The 21,537-nt window shown below is 40.4% G+C and overlaps 3 protein-coding genes across 4 annotated transcripts; 2 read left to right on the top strand and 1 right to left on the bottom strand.

Moving 5' to 3' along the window:
- Positions 1–202: 202 nt before the first annotated feature.
- Positions 203–3,046, top strand: LOC6569366 (CDP-diacylglycerol--inositol 3-phosphatidyltransferase). The gene is made up of 5 exons (XM_001995638.2): positions 203–430; positions 981–1,115; positions 1,728–1,881; positions 1,944–2,095; positions 2,176–3,046. Exons 1-5 carry the CDS (start codon positions 379–381, stop codon positions 2,358–2,360), a joined length of 678 nt encoding a protein of 225 aa, XP_001995674.1. The 5' UTR covers positions 203–378; the 3' UTR covers positions 2,361–3,046.
- Positions 3,047–3,220: 174 nt separating this feature from the next.
- LOC6569365 (mitochondrial inner membrane protease subunit 1) lies at positions 3,221–3,979 on the top strand. The gene is made up of 2 exons (XM_001995637.2): positions 3,221–3,438; positions 3,497–3,979. Exons 1-2 carry the CDS (start codon positions 3,334–3,336, stop codon positions 3,893–3,895), a joined length of 504 nt encoding a protein of 167 aa, XP_001995673.1. The 5' UTR covers positions 3,221–3,333; the 3' UTR covers positions 3,896–3,979.
- Positions 3,980–4,158: 179 nt separating this feature from the next.
- On the bottom strand, positions 4,159–6,261 carry LOC6569364 (nudix hydrolase 2). Of its 2 annotated transcripts, none has more exons than XM_032741261.2 (4): positions 6,224–6,261; positions 5,425–5,696; positions 5,216–5,346; positions 4,159–5,114 (listed from the first exon to the last, which is right to left on the bottom strand). In XM_032741261.2, the coding sequence occupies exons 2-4, from the start codon at positions 5,592–5,594 to the stop codon at positions 4,414–4,416; spliced, it is 1,002 nt and encodes a 333-aa protein (XP_032597152.1). In that variant the 5' UTR covers positions 5,595–5,696; positions 6,224–6,261; the 3' UTR covers positions 4,159–4,413. The 2 variants fall into 2 exon arrangements, with proteins under 2 accessions (XP_032597152.1, XP_001995672.2); XM_001995636.3 differs by lacking the exon at positions 6,224–6,261 and adding an exon at positions 6,034–6,143.
- Positions 6,262–21,537: the final 15,276 nt, after the last annotated feature.

Below are 21,537 nucleotides of genomic sequence, written 5' to 3'. Positions count from 1 at the left end.
CGTATCACGTCACAGCCTGTTGTATTTTCAAACTAAAATTATATATAATAAACGTTTTACTATCATTTAGTTGTCCAATTTAAATACACATTCCATTCATATAGAGCTCAATGTGTATGTTCAGCGCAATTAATACTGGCAATTATGTGGCGCTACCTGATCATTTTACTGTGCCTTGCTTTTCGACGTTAGCCAGCACTGTGCAATTCAGCTGTTTACACCTATACACTCAGCACCATTTTTTTGCAAAACCGCAGAGCAGAACGTTGAAAATTATTGCAGCGCACGCCACGTTAACGCGCCGCAACGCATTTAGTTAAATAAAAAATACATATACAAAATTATTTTATCTTAATCATTGACAAGAACGGTATAAAAATGGCCATTGCCGAGCACGATAACGTTTTCATTTTTGTGCCGAATCTGATTGGTAAATTTCGTTTAGTAAACAATTGTGCCGTCGGGTATAGTGAGGCAAAATCGATTGACAAAAAGCTAATTTGTTTGATTTGAGAAAATTAATATAAAACTAAAATAAATGTAACTTTAAAAACCTTAAAAATATCATAAGTGCTAAACTTGTTTAGATAAGACTATTGCCAAAACAACTAAATATTTTTGGCGGTTTGTGCTTTAATCATAGCCAAAATATTTTGCATATAGGTCCACGGTGCAATACATGGTAGCAGCAACAATGTGTATACATACCAATGTTGTTGTTGTTTTTGTTTTTGTTTTGTAAGCTTAATTGAATTAGTGGACGTAGGTGGCGCTGCAACCTGTCAAATGCAAGATGTTTTGCGCCCCAATACTAACAACCCCTAAACATTATGACAATGTCACCCACAGCAGCGCCATCTATGTGTGCGGATGTGAATATATATACACATTATCGATTGGAATTGCATTTGTTGATGTTGACGTTGTTGGCTTGTGTGTATGAATTTCTGATGTGTATACGAATTATTTCCATTTTGCAGGTTATGCACGCATCGTCTTGGCCCTTATTGCTTTCTGGTTTATGTCAACGAACTACGTGATCGCCGGTTGGTGTTATATAATCAGTGCACTACTGGACGCAGTCGATGGACATGCCGCCCGGGCATTCAATCAGAGTACGTCTCATTCCGCATTTACTATTTCATATTTCCATTGAACATCATCATGATCATCATTGCCGCCGTTCGGCATACGTCAATCGTCAAATCACTTAGCCGGCAAACCGTGCCGTCTCTTTTTATTTACACAAAAGTACATAGATCCTCACCATGTATGTAGATGTGCTTGCGCACTTTGTTCACATACGTGTCTGAAATGTGTATATTACGATGACCAGATACCATAATTTACCTACTTTTATCGCATTCCAAAACAGCACACACACCTATAATGTACATATGCATATCTATGTATGTCTATGTATACAAATCTAGCCAGTCCATTGGTCATTCCTATAATTTCAAAGTCTAAGAACTCTCAAGTTTTCAATAGATAGACAGACATATAGATAGATAGATAGATAGACTCGTACTTATCATAAGTTTCGCCAAACCACCTTGGACGAATTTAAAGATTGCTCTTTGAAGCATTTTCTTTTCTGAAATTAAATTATTTATTACATTAGTCATTAAACACAGCCAGTCTGTGTTATGACTTTGAGGCACTACTGATTGTAAAAATGATGTGTGTATACGCGTGTCTATTGTAATTTATTCATCTGATTGCAGGCACACGTTTCGGTGCCATGTTGGACCAGTTGACAGATCGGTGCGGCACGACGGGTCTGCTGGTTACCCTGGCCTATTTCTATCCAAGCTACATGTTCTGGTTCCAGTTGTCGATCGCTATTGATGTCGCCTGCCACTGGCTCTACATGCAGACGTAAGCTGTTAGCTGCCACTTGTAGTACATGATATATATTTATGGTTAATTCAAAATTGCAGGAGCGTTGTGGTTGGACGCGTATCGCATAAGGTGAATGATAATTTCGTGATGCGCATCTACTATCAGAAGGATGTGCTGACCTTTATGTGTTGCGTGAATGAGCTGTTCTACGTTTGCCTGTATCTCTTGCATTTCACCTATGGACCCTTGAGTACGTTATGCCGCCACTTCCAAAAAACTATGTGTATTAGGGATTTATAGTGGCTTTCTAAATCGCATCTTTATTTGCAGTATTCGGCGCCTCGTTGTTCAAAATATTGGCCTTCCTCACCGCACCTTTTGCGGTGCTCAAGGCATTGATCTCTGTAATGCATGCCTATGTGGCTGGCAGCGATTTGGCTGCTGTCGATGTGCGTGAGCGCCAGGAGAAACGCCAAGGCACTGAGCCTGTTGTCGTTGGCAAGAAGCTGGAGTAGGCTGGCGAGAAGTGAAACAACATAAAGTACGAAGAAAAACTCTTGATTCCAAATAATAATAACTAAAACAAAACAAAACGTAAAACAAACAGAAAACAACAACTAACTAATTATAGTCGAATTTTAGTTAATATTAGTATGCTGTAAAGCTATTTGTTGACTTTATTTCATATTTTTAGTTTTACAATTAAAATTTGAAGTCGTGGGGTGATTATTCAAGCATTATATTTGTATACATATTTATTTGCCTAAGTTAAAGTTAATTTTTAAATTTTGTGACGCTTACACACATACACATAGAGATTTGTATCCACATATATATTATATATATAAGCTATTTGCATGTTTGCAAAAGTTGTTTAAATGGTTTTTGAATCGATGTTATCCATTTTAAATGAAATTCTTCAAATAACTGAACTAATATTATATGTATATTTAACATAAGCCGTAGCAACAATTGGTACCTACAACAACTTATTACAAGGCGCGACCTGCAAGTGAAGAAACCAACAAAATGAATATTGATGTTTAAAATCTGTAGTAGCATTATCGAAATAGTCGAAATGCAGGGCGATATTAGTCAATATCGTTATAAAAAACAAAAAAAAAATGAACAAAAGAACAAAAAATCAACAGTTTGTTAGTGGTGAACAGAGAAATAAATTGTTTTTGTGTGCAAATCCAAATTGATGTGAAAGTTATTTCATGCGTAAAAATTAGTTTAAATTTAGCGCCCAACCGATGCAATTGCAGTTCTCATTAAACAAGTGCGATTGCAGCCCTGGTTAACGCACAGCTGACGCACAGTGCTGTGCAGCCCTGGTAAGACGACTGCTCTCCAAATACGCTTGGCCATTAATTTGATACCATTTTTGTTTTGGTTTTTTAAAATGCATACACCTTGCGCAGCGCAGCCACAAAGCCGCAGCTATTAATTAAACAGTGTTCCAGTTCCCGTTCGAGTAGGACAGGAATGGGCTACACAGTACTATCGCGATTGCGCACCCTGGCACGGTATACAATCGCCTACGCTTGTATAACCCACTGTACTTTTGAGTATGTGGGTGACTTTGTTTTGGTAAGCGAACGATTTGTTTACCTTCTTTTTTTTGTGTTGATTTGATTTTAATTTGCAGTGCAATGGTCCGTCCATGGAGCCAACGCTCTTTTCGGACAATGTCCTGCTGACGGAACGCCTATCGAAATACTGGCGCAAATATAAGTCGGGCGATATAATTATTGCCGTTTCGCCTGTTAATGCCAGCCAGTATATTTGCAAGCGTATTGTGGCTGTATCCGGCGAGAAGATAACGACACTTAAGCCGCATCCAATTGAAGCCGAATCACAAGCGTCAAAGCAGCCAAGTAAAATGTCTATGGTCACGGACTATGTGCCGCACGGATGCGTTTGGATCGAGGGTGATAATAAGGGCAACAGTTCCGATTCACGCTATTATGGGCCCATACCTCTCGGTCTCATACGCAGTAGGGTCATCTGTCGCATTTGGCCGCTCTCAGAGATAGCGGGCCTATAATAGTTACACATTTCTAGTTGTAAACCTCATTTTAATTGTAAATTGATGACAGCCAAATAGAATATTTCTTTTAAAATCGATAAATGGCATTGACTATCGACGATTGACAAAGTCAATATTCAAGTTCGATATCAGAGTACTGATTATGTTCGCTAATGAGCACAAAAGATTGTTATCGATATACGACTTCGATAATCGATTGATCGACACTCGGCTCATACTTTACTGCATTTGGCAGATGAATTCCAAAGATTTGCATACAATTACATTTATCACTAAACATTTATTTGTTCTATTCAGCGACCAGCAATAGAAATAGTATAAAAAATGTCTTTTTCGATAAATGTCGATTTTGGTGTGGTTCCTAGCCAATTACTTTGCCAACAAGCAACTACAAATTAATGGAAGACAAAATTAAGTTAGGGATAAAAACAATATTATCGATAAATGACATTCTTATCGATATTGACTGAATTTGAGCTACAAATTTTTGTACAAATTAAAACTAAGCAATTGCACTACAATTTTGGCACCTGTTGCTTCTCATCCTTCTGGGGATCAACGTAATATAACTGATACTCCTTTTTGAGCACCTGGTGCACAAGGTTGTGGCAGGTGAAGTCCAAGCCACGCTTCTGATAGTCCAGATATGTGCGCACAAAACTGCGACTCCCCTCGAGCACCAACGGATTTTCCAAATACTCCGCCAGTGGCATCCAACTAGCGGACTCGATTTCCCGCTCGCACCGCTTGATGTCCAGATTCAGGGGCTTCAGGCCAATGACTATGTAGATGTCGGAGCAACCGAAATTGCCGCCATGCGAATGCCGCAAACAGACCATCGACCGAAACTCGGTCCGTATGCCCGTCTCCTCGAACACCTCGCGCACCGCCGAATCGATGAAATTCTCGCCCGGCTCCACATAGCCGCCGGGCAGCTTGCAAATGTTCTTCGCTATCGCATACTTGTCGGAGACAACCAACACCTCGTTCTGATCGTTGATGACCAGACCGCCAACGCCCAGCAGCGTGTGCGCATAGCTAGGCAAGTTGCTCTCCTCGTGTCTGGGTAGCCACAGATACATGGTGACAACGCCCACTCTGGCATGATGGAAGTCGAAGCCCGCCTCCGTCAATATGGGCACCCATTCGGACTGATCCCTGTACACGCGAAACCATATCGCACGATTATTGTTCGCTCGCCAAAAATCCAAAGATTCTAAAAAAAAAACAACAATAAAAGATATATATCCATATATATATATATATATATATATATATATATATATATATAAGACGATTATATCATATAACATTTACTCTGTAACATTTGCTGGAATTGTGTTTTGTCAGCAATCTGCACAGCCTGAGCCTTGCAGTCCACTGTGACGCCTTGGAAGCGATCCACCACACCACGAAAGACATCCGGCGGCGAGTCCATGTTCTTATAGCTGTGTCAGAGCATGCAACATGCAACAAGTGTTTGACTTTGCACTTAAGCTTGATTTAACTTGATTTGATTGACTTACCCCAAAAAGCTGCGAGTATAATGCCGCTGCGACCAGGCTACAAATGTAGTAATTTGCCTTGCTGTTGTTGGTTTGGCTGTTGTTGTTGGAGGAACGGATAGTTTGCGGCATGAATTGAGCGCGTTTGACAAACAATTACTGCGGCGGCACAGCAATGCGACTGACGACATTAAATTCCAGTTGCGCTATTTGACCCGGTGACGATGACGATGAAGCTGTCTGTCCGCTGCACGCAACTCGTGGCAACTTTGCAATCTTGCAACTTGGTCTAGCTACTTTCAACCAAAAACAAAAACAAAAACCAACATTTTGATTACGATGATGAATGATAAATGAGAATGAGGTTTAGTCAAAGGCTCAATTAACTCAAATGTGGCATGAAATTACAATTTGCAATCATGTCTCGAATTGATAACCTTCAATGATTGTCTCTGTGTGTGTGGCTGTGCGTGTGTTGAGTGAGCTTTGACATTTCCGTATTTGTTGTGGTTTATCAGCTGTTATCAAAGTTATATGCGCCTTTTATATAATGCACAATTACACACACGCACATACGCACACACACATACTTAAACATTCGCAAGTGTCGGAATAATTCATAGTTCATACTTCAAACGCTGCTGCTTTTGAATATATTTATTTATTTACACTGGCAATTTCGCGCCAGTTTCTTGCAGCGTTACAAAAAGTTCCCTGTTTTCAGCGCAATGTGGCCGTTTGTGTGCATGTGTGAAAATACAGCAATTTTAAAAAAGATATGTTTTGTTTTATTTTCAAAATCGACACTTGAATAACGTACTTTTAGACTTATTGAATTGCCCTGATTCTCAAGGGCAAAATGGAAATACGTTGATAGAAAAGTAAAAATATTGACTGTGGTCACCCCATTTTGGCAGTGCTGTCGATAACATTTTATCATACGCATCATGCTATCATTTATCGATAGATTTCATAATAGCGCGCTTTTATTTCGATTTGAAAATGGAATAAAGGTCATCTGCGTTGCATGTAGAGAATGGATGTAATGGAGAACAAGACAATTGCTGAGAGCCACAATAAACGTGGAAAGTATTATTTTAACGTGGGTGTCCAAACTGACCTCAAAAGAATAAAAAATGAGTAATATCCTCATTTGATCTTAATTGGCCTTCAGAAAATACAACTTCTAGAATTATATCGAAAATGCATTTACAAATCATTTTTAAGTTGAACGTGTACTTTATAAATAGAACTTAAATTCATTTTATGAAAGTTTTTATGGATGTGCAACGATTTGGAAAATTATATTTGAGGCAGCAAAGCGCGAAATTCCACAATTAAATAAAATAAAATAAAAGGGATTACAAAACGATGTTGGCAAATGCACAATTTAACAAAGACAGCTTGTTGCCATGCGGGGGGTGGATCAGGACCAGACCCAGGCCAGATCCCATCTCATTCAGGTGCCTTAACTGGCCTTAATAACAAAAGCCGTCCCATTGAGTTTTTTGTGTGTGTTTCTATTTTGATTGGCAGCTTAGTTTTTTTTATTTAGAGAGAAGTGAAAAAAGTTGGAAAATATATAAAAAAAAAAAATAAATAAAATGATTACCCCTACCCCCGTATTATGACAGCGGCTATTTGCACAGTTGCTTAAATAAATTTTCCACTAAGGGTTGCGATTGGTTTTCGAATGTTTGGATTCCCATTCATAGCTGCTGCTGCTGGCTGTTTGGCTCTTTGGCTTAAGTGAAAATTCCACTGCAAATATGTATTTTTACTGAGCAATGAGATGGCGTCAGTACTCCCAGGGGGAACATAACGGAGTGGGAGGAGGCAAGCGACCGACAGGCATTCAAATTGGAGAACCCCTTTTTTTCGGCGGCCCAACAATTTTGTGTGTTTAATCAGAGAGTTAATTTTCCATACTAAACAATTGTTTCACTGTTCTTGCACAGCTTTATGTGTGTGTGTGTGTTGTGTCTTCTGATTGATCTTATTCTGATTGGTCCGTGTTATTCTCTCAATTAAGCAGTCTGGCAACGATGCGCTTGCGGCTTCTCTCTTAAGTTATGCTTTGCGTTTGCATATCTATAGAAACGGGAACAGAAGCAGAGAGCGAAATATTTGGCAGCCACATATATATGTATATATATATGAGTGTGCGTATGTGTGTGTGTGGGCGATGCTGCACAGCTGATTTTGATTTTTGCATCGTCTTAATTGGCACATTTACAGAAAGAGAAAAATACACGGTAAAAGGAAGGCGCAACAATACGCAACGGCAGCTGCTGCAAACTCCACACACACACAAACACACAAATACACGCAAATGGCGCATGCCAAAACGCTGGAAAGACAAAAAAAAAACAACAACTCGAAGATGGGAAAGAAGAAACAAGCGAAGACGGCAGACGGACAGGGATAACAATAGAAAAGTGGCAAAATCGCAGCACAAATAACACCCAAGGAACAGCTGTCGACGCAGCCAGCGACGTCACCGTCATCATCATCATCACCAGCATCATCATCATCAACACAACAACAACAAAAGTTGAACAGAATTATTATTTATGTGCGACTTTCTAAATGCGTCAATAAACTAAATAGTAAAATGCATTGCGGCAGGTCAGTTGTCAGTTTGTCAGTTGTGACGTCATCTAATCTGTTCCGGCGATGGGATTTGTGATAAACTTCAAGACTTTAATATTTGTTTGTTAATCACAATCGCATCTCATCTTACTGTTTATCAGCATTGATTATTATTATAATTGGGATACCTGCTCTGCGATCTACTAGATATAGTAGAGTGCCCCCCACTCAGCCTATAGCTCCTCCATTCCCAGCTATTTGTTGGGTTGAGTATCGCTATCTCTTCAAAATCTTTCTTATCGAACAAATATTCAGTGCTGCAAAAGTCTTTGCTGAAGATGGAACAGGGGCGACTCGAACAGTTGCAAGTTGAAACATGTCAAAACTCTTATAAAGTCATTACATAAAATGTTATGATGACAAAATTGGACATATCGTATATATATATTTATAGCTATTGTCAGGAATTACTCTTTGCTCTGATTGTCTTGCAGATATCAAATAATGATCGCTTCTCGGGCAGCGTGCAGCGTGCAGCGTGCAACTCAATTCGGAAAGCTGACCAAAGCTGTTTACACCAAAATTGATGTCACAAAATCAATTGTCCGACACGAAAGCAATAAAAACAAGGCCATCAGGGCAGGCAGGCAGGCAGTAGCTATAGAATCCGCCCTGTTTTGCTAAAAACAGGGGTCAGTTGCGTAACCGGGTCTGCTGCTGCTACTGCTGCCATCATCCATCCACAGGACAATCGAAGGCAAATCTTAATGATTGTCGTCGTCGTCGAGCGAGCGAGCGTTGCATAATTTTCCAGTTCAGTGAACCGCCAGAAACGTTGATCCTGACCCACAAAAGATTGTCCTCGTCGCCGTCGCCGTCGTCGACATGCCATAATGAAGAGGTCAGTTTTCGCACGCTGTTGTTTGTTGTTTGTTTGTTGTTGATGTTGATGTTGATGCCGTTGCAGTTAAAGGATTATCAGAGCCGCAACATGGGCGCGAACTTGCGGTCGACTCTGCTGTCGCTCTGCTGCCAGCTGCACAGTCGCTGTTGTAGTTGCAGTTGCCGTTGCAGCTCCTGCGCAATTTGTTACGCATTCCATTTGCACTTTTATTTAATCTTTTTACAGGATACACAGGATGCGCTGGCTGGTCACAACCGCTCTCGCTTGTGCACAGTCACATCCTGTCACATCCTGTGGCACACATGTATCCATCACATGCTTGATTAATGAATTGATTCTCATTCAGCCCACAACATTCCCAGGCTGCCAAAATGGGAGCACGAAATGGGTTCAATGGTTAACCATTGAAAATGTTACTTATTGTCAGATCGGATGTGGATCCTGTTGAATCTTGCAACTAAACCAGATTTGAATTGATGCTCTTTGTCTGACTTTAATTCGAATTGAGTTCCTTTTTTTTCATATTATTATTATTATTAGTGTTGTATTTTTAAAATACTATATAAATATTGATTTTATGCACAATTTTGTTGTTTGTTGCTTAATTTGAAGGGTTTTTCTTTTTATTTTCATATTTACCTAAATGATGGTCAATAAAGTTGCACATAAAATAAATATAATCGAGCTGATGGCTAACAGCAGATGGGATCAGTCCGTCCACAACACAATTAAGCCCAATTGTAAAGGGTCACACCACATGTAAACCTTTCAAATGCTGAGTTTTCATTTTCTAAAATTGTTTTTTTTTTTATGTTCGTTCATGTGCATTTAAATAGCTGACATGTAATAAAAATCAAGCTTCGTTATGGGACATTGAAACGGGTCGTCGGCGCTGGGCAAGTGGCAAAAGGGGCAAACGTTGCCCGCGGGCTTTGTTAGCTCGGCTTCTTCGGTTTGATGGACAACCTCAGGAGTTGCGTTTCTCTCATTGCTCCTCGTCCTGCAATGCGATGTTTTCTTAATAATAATTTCCACTCTTTTCTTCCGGGCAGCATCAGTTGGACAACAAAAAACAAAAAGGGTTCCATTTGGGAACTTTCTTGATTAGCTCACACAGATCAGTGACCCGGGTTCGTGGTGCGGTGCGGTGCGGTGTGCAGCGGGTCAAATGGGGTGGTGCCTCATCTAATCCAATTACCAATTGACCGCGCCTCAACCATTGCACCCAATGCAATCATTAGCAGGGGCATTCATGCTGCTGGCTGCTGACTGCAGGACACTTTTGGAGTGCATTTTTCGCTTTAAATTATATTCGATTTCCTGAATTTTGATGTCTAATTTGTTTAATTTGAACTCATAAATTGTTCAACGCATATTATATAATATATATTATTATACTATTATTAAGGTATACATATATACATTTATAGTTCAAATTGATTTAATGGCTCAGTTATTAAATAGATTTCAATCTTTTAACCCATTAAAGACACAACAGGAATTGAATAAAAAAGAGGCTGGCAAACATGCCACAAATGTGCACCTAATGAAAAACTGTCAACGTGCAACGAATGTTTGAATCGTAAAACTTACAACAACAACTAAAAAACGACCACAATTGGAAATTAACCCGATGGCAACATATGCAATAAGCAGGGGGGGAAAAAACAAATTTTCATGTGTCATAAAGTTAAGATCGACATGAAAACAGCAGCAACGCCCCCAACCCCCTTTCTCCTGCCCACCGTCAGCCAAATGGGTTTGTGTTAATGTGTTAGACGCGTGGGTTGGTGGTTGATGGTGGTGCTGATGGTGATACTGGTGCTGGTGGTGGTGCAATTGGCGATATGCATCTATTGCTGCACTTTTGACAGCTTACCATTAACATTCTGCGAGTGACCTTTAGATGGTTGGAGGGGTTGCTGCTCATGAGTTCGGGTTCAGGTTCAGTTTGAGGCTCAGGTTGAGGTTCAGGTTGAGGTGCCTCGCGGCTTCAGGCAGTTGCTGGGCGGTCGGTCATTACATGTAAACATTTTAGGGTTTTTTCTTTTTGTTTTGTGTTTTTGGTTATATAATTGATTTTCTGCACTGACGTCATTAGCAGATCAGCGATTAGCGATAAATGTCTGCCATATAGTACTATATACATATATATATATATATATATACATACATATATGCCAGTCTGACCCTTGACTAATTCCCTTAAGCGTTGCATGCCCCTCTGTTCGCACGTCTCTCATCTGGATGCCTTTCACTGTCTCCAGCTCTGTTTTTATACTTTGTCCGTCTATCCAAATTAAAAATTGTATATTGCTTCGAAAATCCGGGAAAAACAGGAGTGCTATAGTCGAGTGAGCTCGCTACGATATACCCTGAACCGACTTGTTAAATATATATCCCTGTTTTATTCGCAAATTTCCCTTTAAATTTCCCAAATGTGAGCATGCCTGCAAGTGCATAGTCACACATATACACATACACACATGCATACACACACATGCATACGTACAGGCATTCGTAGTTAACGGTGCACTGCAGAATACACACAAAAACATATTTACGCTCGCCTCGATTATTTTGCCATCTCACGTTCTCTCTTCTTCTTCTGCTTGTTGTTGTTGTTTTCCAGTGCGCCAAAAAGTTTCGCACACTTTTTAAAGATTTATTGGCAAACATACACACACACACACACACACATACACAGTCATAAATCTCAATCTGTCCAAGTAATGCAAGAATTGTGTATTCGGAAATGAAATCATATTGTGGCGAAATCAAAAATTTAACCGCAAATTAGGCAATAAACAATGGCTAAAGCGGTCATGGGTTAATACGTTTCAAATCAGCTGACAAGCATCGAGCCAAGGGCAAAGTTTCTACCTATACCCACTATATGCTACCTACAGCTGTGCATAGGGCAAAGGGTTGCTCTCCTTATTTGCTCTGCAAATAAACACACACACACACATACATACATATACATATATATATTTATATACAATTCCGAAGCCTGGCAAAAACTGAAAACTGCACAAATTTCAAATTTCATCATCCAGTTATTCGCAATTATGGGAAAACATTTGATATGGGAATCGATTGAAAAAAGCAAAATATAAAAGTAAGAATGCTATAGTCGAGTGAGCTCGATCAAATGGATCAAGTGGACCCAAATTGTAACGTTTTAAACTGGGCAGGAAGATACATAATATATAAGAAGTAAGAAGTGATTGGATTAAATGTGTTGATACAATTATAATTATGCTCTGAAAGGGTCTACATTTGAATACATTTCCTAAAAGGGCAACAACTCTGCCGCCTTATTGCATTGTAAAACTTGGTAGTTGGCTTACCAACAGTCCACTAATAATGCATTTCTAGTCTGGTCTGGCATTAATAAGCAGGGATGTGGTTTAGTGTGCAGATGAGATGAGAGCTTAAAATTTGCTGATGATGCCGCGGGCTAATCAATTACACAACTTTGGGTAAATGTCAGAGACGGAGTTGGTAGATTGGGGTCGGCTAGCAGATAAAGGGTTAAGACACTAGACAGACAGAGAGGCAGACATCCATTTGCCATGCCAGGTAATGGTAATACGCGTACTCCATAAACTTAACATTTTATTCAAATTTAATTGCAGCCATGCATCAATTTCGGGATTGGCAGAGGCATAGGGATCGGGATCGGGATCGGGATGGAACCTGATCGTCTGTGTGGCTGTCAACCGTTTGACAAACTTCCTTCCACCAAACTGTGTGTGATGTGTGTCGACCCGTTTGGGAATGTGAAGGAATGCCTTCGCATCATTTGCATTTGCATTTGAACCCTCTTTTTATGCCTTGCACCCATTCCATTCAAAATGGGTATATTGGCACTGTGATAAAGTATGTAACAGGCAGCAGCAGGCACAATATGTTGTAGATAAGCATCTATGTTCTTCATCAAGATCAACAGCCGAGTCGGCCATAAAACTAGAGACTTTAAGTTTACTTTATTTTATCGATAGAAATAAAAGCCTTTGTTCAATTTTAAAGTTGATATTTAATATACGTGACATATTATTGATTAGTTTTAAAAATTTCATCAAGATCAGGCCAAGAAACGTTCAAGTTTTGACCTAAAATTCATTTCAGTTGTGGATTTTCAAAATAAACCGATTTAATACAGGGTATCTCATAGCGAGCTCTCTTTTTTCCTCTCTTGACGAGCGCATTTTTACTTGTTTCGTTTCTTTCTTTCTATTTGTTGCTTTGTTGCCTTGCTTCGTTCTTGGCTTCGTTCTTTCTTTTGTTTTTTTAATTCGCCTGGCCAATGGCCTTTGCGGTCGGGTTGCCCGATTGCCGTTAGTTTTAAACAGCAGCAACAACAACAACAACAATAACATCAACCAACAATTGAATAGTTGATCGCTGCTACCCCAACCTCCGCAGCCACGCCCCTAACCCCTAACCGTCTACGGGCATGGAATGAGAATAACAAATTACGCGCACATTTTCACGGTAAAAAGCCCATTTTGGGTGAACATTTGATTTGCTTTGCTTTTCTTTGCTTTTCTTTACAGAAAAATGCTCAACATTTTTTCTTGACAATTAAATATGCAAATGCCGCTAAACGTTTTCTTCGCTCTTTTGTTGTTGTTGTTGTTGTTGTTGTAATTCGCAGCTTAGGTCCTGGCCCCTGCTCCTGTTGCTGCCCTGTCCTGACCGTACCGAATGAGTATTTATCTAGCTCATCGCTGACCCAAAAACACAATGCACACATACATAAATACATAAATAACACATGCATACATAAATACACACATGCATACATACACACATACATATTGAGAGTTACAATTCTGCTTTCCAACTAGAAACCAAATACAATGGGACGAAAGCTTTTTGTGGGCTGGCAGTGCTGGCAATGTTTGTTGCTGCCAGTTGCAAAAACTATTGCTTGACAATTCATTTCATCTACATTTCAACGAAACTCTGGCAACATTTTCTTCATCTGCTGCAAGAATAACGCTTAAAAATAATGCAAAAACGCAGTTTGCCCGACCAACGAGGTATAATGGTTGATGGCACATGATGCAGATGCAGATGGAAAAGGCACAACAAGCACAGGCAGTGCAACAGCCGCTAATGTTGCCACAGGCACAGCAGCAAGTGCAGTAAGTATTAGCGTATTGAATGACGGATGCATGTGCAGCAACCAGGTCTGGCAACCATCCATCCAGTGATTTCTGTACTTGTATGGACAACTTCTTTGCACAGCATGTGAAATGCTGCGATAGTTGCGATAGAGGTGTGGCCAGCAGTAATTAAGTGTTGCAAGGATTAACTACACCCAATTGTGTTGTGGGTCACAATTGATTTACGATCCGAGCTACCTGCTCATTAGCAGCACAACCGAAACGATCTGTCCGACTGTCTGTCCGACTGTGCGTGTGGCATATTCATTGAGGACAAAGCGAGTGTTTTGCATGCGTTCATTCATTCTATTCATGCACTCATTCAATATCATTCATATCTCTCGGTGTTAATCTGTGCGTATTTTAATTTTTGAAACTAGAAACTCATTTGGCTTAGCTCATTTTCGATTTGCTTTCGTTTTGCCGCAGTTTGCGACAATCTTGCGACAATCTTGAGTTGGGTGCAAAAGGTGCCTTTAGAAGGTGTCGCAAATCCTTTCCTTACCTTTTCCTTTAACCAACCAGGCAGCTGTGCGGGTGCATAGATATTTTGCATACATATACATGTATAGATGTGGACAAAGATTAGATGCAATTGTACTTGGCTTAGCTGCCCCTAATGCAGGCATTGGCTATATAGACTTACTTTACAATATCCGTTCACTGATCCAACGCAAAACTGTTATAAGCAACTGCATTTTCTTGCTCAACTCTCATCTGGCTAAGAATCAGTTACTAACGACTAATAATGAGTCCCAAACTTGCATCTAATATAAAACTTTATATTTGCAAAGCAATCCAAACCTTGTCAGAAGAGATGACCATTATTTATCTGAAGTTTTTGTCAATTTTGAAGCGAAACCAGTCATTATTCATTAATCGATATGAACGAATTATCGCCACTCTAATTTATATTGGATTGGATTGGAGATTGGATTATAATCTTGAACATCTATCCTAGATTGCGTTCCCATCAAAACGGGGCTATTTAGTTTTAATGATTGCGAAATAGACAGAGAGAGAAAGAGAGAGAGAGAGTTTATTAAATTAGGAATATTGAAATGAGTTTTTATTCTGAATGCAAGTAGATGTCTCTATTTAGGGTCCTCTTTACTACTACTGCGACTACTGCTGCCAGCTGCGGCTTGTGGCCACGTGCGCATTTACCAAGTTGCACCTCAATTTTGGTACACATCAAACGGACTACTAACTCATCTAATTACCCCCTTCCACCCCACTCCGTTTAGCCTTTTGGCTTGACCATATCGCTACTTTATTTTTGTTGTTTTTTTTTTACCTTATCGCCCTTATCGGCCTTATCGCATAATTGCATCCGAGCTGCTACGTTTTTTGACTGTGTCATGTCACATGTTCATTCTTAAGTGCCAGCCATAAGGAGAATTACAAAATTACAATACGATAAGAAATGCAACAACCAAAACAACAACAACAACAACAAAGACTCAAAAAACTCACGCGTATCGATGTCGATGTGCTGCCACATGGAGACTATGTAAGACTGACATCGTTTTGGGGTTCGACTAAAAGAGAAAAAAGGAAAAAAAAATTATAAATAAAAAGGGGGCGCGCCTAGAATTGATTCTAACGCCCGACCCGAAACCCTTTTCCCAAGAATTTATTGCTCAATTTATATTTGCTTAGACTGCCAATAGTTCAATAATTCATAATGCCAAAGGAGCAAAAAAAAAAAACGATCATGTGTCCTGGGAAATTTGCATAAATGACATTTGCATGCAGACGACTTCAGGGGTACTCAGTCTGTGTGTCGAAGACGGAATCGGAGTCTGTGGCTCTGGGGTGACTATAACAGCTGCCAGCCTGCCGGGCTGAGTTGCCCCTCGCTCCTCGCCACGATGTCCTTTGGCGCGCGAAAGGTGTGAGCCCATGTAATAGCAAAGATGCAAATGGAAATGTTTTCAGAAATATGGTAATGATAACTGGCTGGGTTTTAGTTCGGTTTCGGTTTCTATTGCCGTTGCTGTTGCTGTGTTGCTGTTGCTGTTGCTGTTACTGGCACTGTTTTTGTTTTTCCCATCTTGTTTTGATATGTAAGTTGATATATGATATTTGATTTTTGGCTGTCGCCCCGCGCGGACTCCCCTCTTGATGCTTGTTGCCCTTTCAACTTCAATTACCGAGGCGACAGCCCGATAGGACTCCCTCTCTCTCTGTCTCTCTCTGTCTCTCACTGTCTCTGTTTGTCTCTGGTGTGAGTGTGTCTTTTTTTTTGCATAGCTTTCGCCAACAGCTGTCAGGCTCTGACTCAGAGTTAGGCACAGGCCCAGGCCCAGGCCGAGTCTATGCAAAATAGTTCAAAGACTGGCTTAGTCAGGCCTGTCGTGTCGGCTTTTGGCATCGCATATGGCGATCGGCGAAGCGTAACACACGCTACCTGCAACCCTCTCCCTCTAAATACACACATTCATGGCCCGGACTGTATGCCGGAGCAAACCATGCCACTTCGCTTACAGACAGACAGACTGACCGACGGACGGATGAATGGAAAGCTTGTGTTATTACCAAAGTGCATTGTAAATTTGTTTCCCAAATCAATTCACAATTCCTTATACCTTAAAATACCGTTTATCTTTTCGCAAATGCTGACCTTGACAATTAAATTTTTGTTTTCATTATTATTATAATTGGGATATCTGCACTGCGACCTAGTCGAACTATGGTGCCCCCTTCTGAGTCTGTAGCTCCTCCATGAACCCCATGAATCCTGCACGAATGTTAGAATCTTGGAGCTCAACACATGCATGCATCCCTGGGATGCTGCATCTGTTCCTAGCTTATTTTTGCTCAAAAAACCCTATTTAATACATCTTTAAAAAACGATTGGCATTTTAAATATATACTTGTTTGTCGGATAGAGGTGCAGTTCCTTAAATAATATTTATAAGATTAGTTGCAATATTGCAAATTGCACCGATTCCTGCCAATATTGTACAATTCAATATATGCATGCGGCATAAGTATACACAAGGGTATTTAATCATCCTTTTCGGTTCTCAGTTGGAACCCTTTCTTGCAAGACATTTGGCAACGTTCAACGTGCAACGTGCAACTTTTTCTTCTTCATTAGCGCAAATGCGGAAAATTGCAAATGATTCAAATCTAATCCGATCACAGTTGAATAAAAAAAGAAGAAGAAGAAGAAAGATGATAAACTGAGCGCGTCGCAGCTTTGCACTCATCTTGCAACGATCTCATTTAAATTTTTGCGCACTTCAAGCGCACAACGGGGCAGCAGTGGCAGCAGGGGTGAGAGGTGAGTGATGAGGGGGTTAAACTGTTTTCTTTTCTCTCACGACTCTGCCGCAAATCCTATCGAAGGGGTTTTCGGCCTTTGTCAAGTGAGCCGCACTTAATGAACCAGACAAAGATGCACACCGAACCCAATACCCAATACCCAATAAACTATGATCTACACATCTCAAACACTCTCTCTCTCTCTCTCTCTCTCTCTCTCACACACAGTCTGAGTGGTTCTCTTTGATCGCAACGCCGTCAGTTTTGCAATTGTTATAATAATATTTTCAGTGACATGACAGTTTAAGGGTAGTGCAAAAAATTGTGGCACGGCAAAGGCGAAAAAATGCAAAAAGAAAACCTGATTTGCATTAATGATATGCGTGTCAATGTCGATGTTATTTCTTAACATCTCTCTCTCTCTCTCCCAATCTCTCTCTCTCTCTCTCTCTCTGGCTCTCCCTATCTGTGCTGCTTGGCTATCTTTGAGCGCGGTGTCTGGCGAAAGATATCTCAGCAATTATGGCAGCTCGATGATGCATGATGATATATGTATCTATATCTATAGATATATATAGATATATATATATACATAAATGGATATGAGAATTCAGTGCACATGAATATTTATGTCCTTGAGAGAGATACAGTTACTTTTCGCTAGTTTGAGCATCATTTATCATAGGTCCTGGGAAACCGTTCAATGCCACATGCCAAATCACAGCAATTCAATTATGCTTTAGTTATTGTAGTTGAAGATGGATCTTTTTCTTATGCGTTTAAGTTGAATATGGAATTAACCAGAATAAAACTATCTTTGAGCTATCTTTGAGCTGTTGTCTTAGTTCAACAATAGTTGAAGGATGTTCCACACACTAATTTGTAGAAAATGCAACAAATTTTATAATTGATAATTGCTATGGTTTCTATCTGTCATATATCTGATATCTGATATCTGTCGTCTGATCAGATCTGTATTCGTTTTTGAGGTGAAAATTCAGCTTGTATTCAACTTGTGCTCAATTTTTGGTATGGCATCGAATGAATTGAGTGGTCGCTGAGCCAGTGGTCGAGTGATCTGTACACCTGCTGTCCAAAATTGGGTCTGATGAATGGTTTGGCAACAAAATAACATGTTATAGATACATACATATATATATGTGATGGCACGCCTCAAAGGACGTTGCACGGCGACCAACAACAGGTGAGTTTTGTTAATTGTTGTTGTTTGCGAAGGACACGGCTGGTTAGAGCCTTGCACAAAGTCCTGGCCAAGAAAAGAGAGCGAGTCCAAGAGATTGGGACATGCATATTTAGCGCCTACGTCTAGCTAGGTGGCAGGCGACCCGCAGGATATGCAGCAGGATATGCCAATCTAAGTTGACGTGCAACTGTCTGCCTCTGCTTGGCAGTCCTTGTTGCACTCTGTTCGCAAGTCAGCTAAGAGCTATATTCGTTTTCAGCAAGGTCAATCTTTGAGCTAAACACGGAATTTGATTTAAGTCTAGTTTGATTTACTAGTTGTTATTAATGCTTATAGATGTATATACTTTCACTCAAATAATAGTATATATACTATAATGAAATACAATTTTACATACGATTTTTATTATTATTATTATTATTATATCTTGCAAAAATGGTTGATCCTTGTTTTTATTCTTGTAAGTTTATCAGCAATAGTTTATTAATCACTTTTCAATTAGAATTCATTTAGCGACTGACAACTTTTGAAGTCTCAATTGTTTTTACACTGGAAACAGAGTATGGCGCAGTCGCAACGTTCTCATCGGTTTTTGGTTTGCTTTTTTTCGCACAAGTTTAGACATTTGCACGGCGACTTCGTGACAGGATATGCAGGACAAATGCCCGCTCCCCGCCTCTGTCTGTCCACATACCCGCCTCGATCAGCGTCCATTGTTTCGCTCGTTTTTGCAACTGTTTTTCTCCTCCATCCCTTCCCATTTCTCCGCCGACGATCCTCGAGCGGCGATAAGCAAGGCACGCGTGCCAGCGGCCAGCGCTCTCAAGCGGGCGTACCCCATGGACCAGACCAGGCAACCAGTAGGCCAAACCTGCCAACTGGCTAAAAGAAAGCAAGCGCCGAGGGAGTGGGGAGTGGGTAGAGGGAGAGGGGAGAGGGGAGAAAAAAAGTGCGGGTCGAAAGGTGTGCGTTGAACGCAAAGAGTGTTTTCCAATCGACTGCCGTCGACTTTTGTCACTCCAAACCAAATATTAAGCGGGTGCTCTATGTGTGTGTTGTGTGTGTGTGTGTGTGTGTGTGTGTGTGTATTGTGTGTGTGTGTGTGTGTGTCTCTGTGTGTGTGTTGTGCTGTGTGTCTCTGTGTGTGTGTTGTGCTGTGTTTCAATTTGACAATATTCGCCACTCGACAGAAGCGTTTAAATCGCAATTAGAAGCAAAAGTGTGCCCGCTTTCCACTTCCACTTCCACTTCCCCATCCACTTTTCCAGTTCCACTTTTCCACTTTACAAGATTTAAACCATTAAATGAGTTTTCAATGAATCTGCGCCTTTGCAAAATGAGAATAAGAGATCATCGTGTGTGCGCCCATTGTGTTGGCACAGATAATAATAATAGCCACACTCTATTAACTTGGAATTATAGGGGCATTTCAAGCTGAATGGTTGGACTGGATTGGATTGGAATTGGGATTGGATTGCCAAATGAATTGCTTTGTAAGTGCACTTTGTGCACTTTTAGTCGGGTGTCGAATGGACTGTAAATTTATAGATACATTTCGATTTACTCAAAGTTCTTCTTGATATAGAGACTTTTTAGAATCTTCAATTGAAAAGAGCCAACGTTTTTTTTCGGCAATTCCTTAATGTGTGTTAGCTCTACAACATTATTATTATTATTATCATCATAATTGGGATACCTGCACAGCTCTGCAACATTAAAAACCACTTTTATTTGTGTGGCAAAAGTTTTTATGACGATTCCCACAAAGCTGTCGAGCTGCAACCAACAACGGAATCCATTTCACTTACAATCAAAATAAAATTAAAGAGCTGCATGTTAAATGAGACGGCAAGTCTAAGTAGACATGCCCCGGCCAAATAGAAACCGAAACAGATGCACTTACAGACGCCGACATGGACACGGACAATGGCAATGACAGCAACAAAGGCGCATCATTATAGAGCCAGATAATAATGTGCAACTGACCAAAACAAGTAGAACAGAAAGCAAAAGTTGTTGCACGCATCAAGGAAAGGTGAGCTCATAAAAAACGATGATGGACGCGCGACGGGGCAACCTTTGTCAAGTTTCACTGATTTCACTAGCTCAGGCTAGGCGTTAGACCCTAGGCTGTAACTGTAACTGCCCGCTAACCGTTGTCCCCTGCTCCGCTGGTCCGCTGGTCAGCCCCTTAGATCAGTTCCTTTTTGTTGCGGAAGCACAGAAAAGGGTTTGACAGGCCGACACTGTAAACTATTTTTATGTTCTATTTGCGGCAACGAGGATTCCTAGTCCATAAATAGAACAATATAAATAGTTAATCATAATAAAAGCATACAAATCTTAAGAGTCTAGCGAAGCTGCAATTTCCAATTATTTAATTGTATAAAATATCTTAGGTTAAAAATGAGAAATACTCGCTTGGTTTTGTTTTTCGCTCAGTGTACTTGAAGGAAAATACAGGGCAAACAAATGCTCTACTTTGATTTGGATGTGTTGTCTGCTTGACCTTGCCTTGACCGCCTCGGGGAGGGAATCCTTATGGATGCAAAGAATGCAAATATGAATAATGGTGACGTCCATCGATGTCCAGACATATCACATCATAAGCTATTTACATTATGTTGTCAAGTCTGTCAAGCCGCATAAGGACACAACACATGCCCCTCTTCCCTCCCCTTGGTCCTAGTTCGACACTGTCTGCTTCTTACACGCTACTTGGAAAAGTTTTACGCTCGGCTGGGCAGCTGAGCCTGGGAAGTCTGGGAGAATGGGACCTGTGTGTGAAAAGTGTTAACTTAGCTGGCCAACTCGCTTCTGACCAGCAGATTAAGGCGATGACTGGCCACAGCGACTGTTCCTGTCGAAGGGTTGGCATAGCTGCCATCAATGCATTTGCATAACTCTTGGTTTCGTCCCAAATGTTATGACAGCTCATTTAACGCTGAGCTCAATGATCGTTACAATCGAACACTGATATTTGG

This window comes from Drosophila grimshawi, unplaced genomic scaffold, assembly GCF_018153295.1.
Source record: "Drosophila grimshawi isolate 15287-2541.00 unplaced genomic scaffold, ASM1815329v1 contig_848, whole genome shotgun sequence".
Lineage (NCBI taxonomy): Eukaryota > Metazoa > Arthropoda > Insecta > Diptera > Drosophilidae > Drosophila > Drosophila grimshawi.
Note: the sequence above shows the minus strand (reverse complement) of the source record. Positions and strands in the feature narration are given on the sequence as shown.

Bases quoted from the DNA above. Each gene is read 5' to 3' on its own strand.
- LOC6569366 (XM_001995638.2), top strand. From the start codon at position 379: ATGGCCATTGCCGAGCACGATAACGTTTTCATTTTTGTGCCGAATCTG. The intron at 431-980 runs GTAAATTTCGTT...TCCATTTTGCAG, and splicing joins TTTTGTGCCGAATCTGATTG to GTTATGCACGCATCGTCTTG. The intron at 1,116-1,727 runs GTACGTCTCATT...ATCTGATTGCAG, and splicing joins CGCCCGGGCATTCAATCAGA to GCACACGTTTCGGTGCCATG.
- LOC6569365 (XM_001995637.2), top strand. From the start codon at position 3,334: ATGGGCTACACAGTACTATCGCGATTGCGCACCCTGGCACGGTATACA. The intron at 3,439-3,496 runs GTAAGCGAACGA...TTTAATTTGCAG, and splicing joins ATGTGGGTGACTTTGTTTTG to TGCAATGGTCCGTCCATGGA.
- LOC6569364 (XM_032741261.2), bottom strand. From the start codon at position 5,594: ATGTCGTCAGTCGCATTGCTGTGCCGCCGCAGTAATTGTTTGTCAAAC. The intron at 5,347-5,424 runs GTAAGTCAATCA...GCTCTGACACAG, and splicing joins TATACTCGCAGCTTTTTGGG to CTATAAGAACATGGACTCGC. The intron at 5,115-5,215 runs GTAAATGTTATA...TTTTTTTTTTAG, and splicing joins ATTCCAGCAAATGTTACAGA to AATCTTTGGATTTTTGGCGA.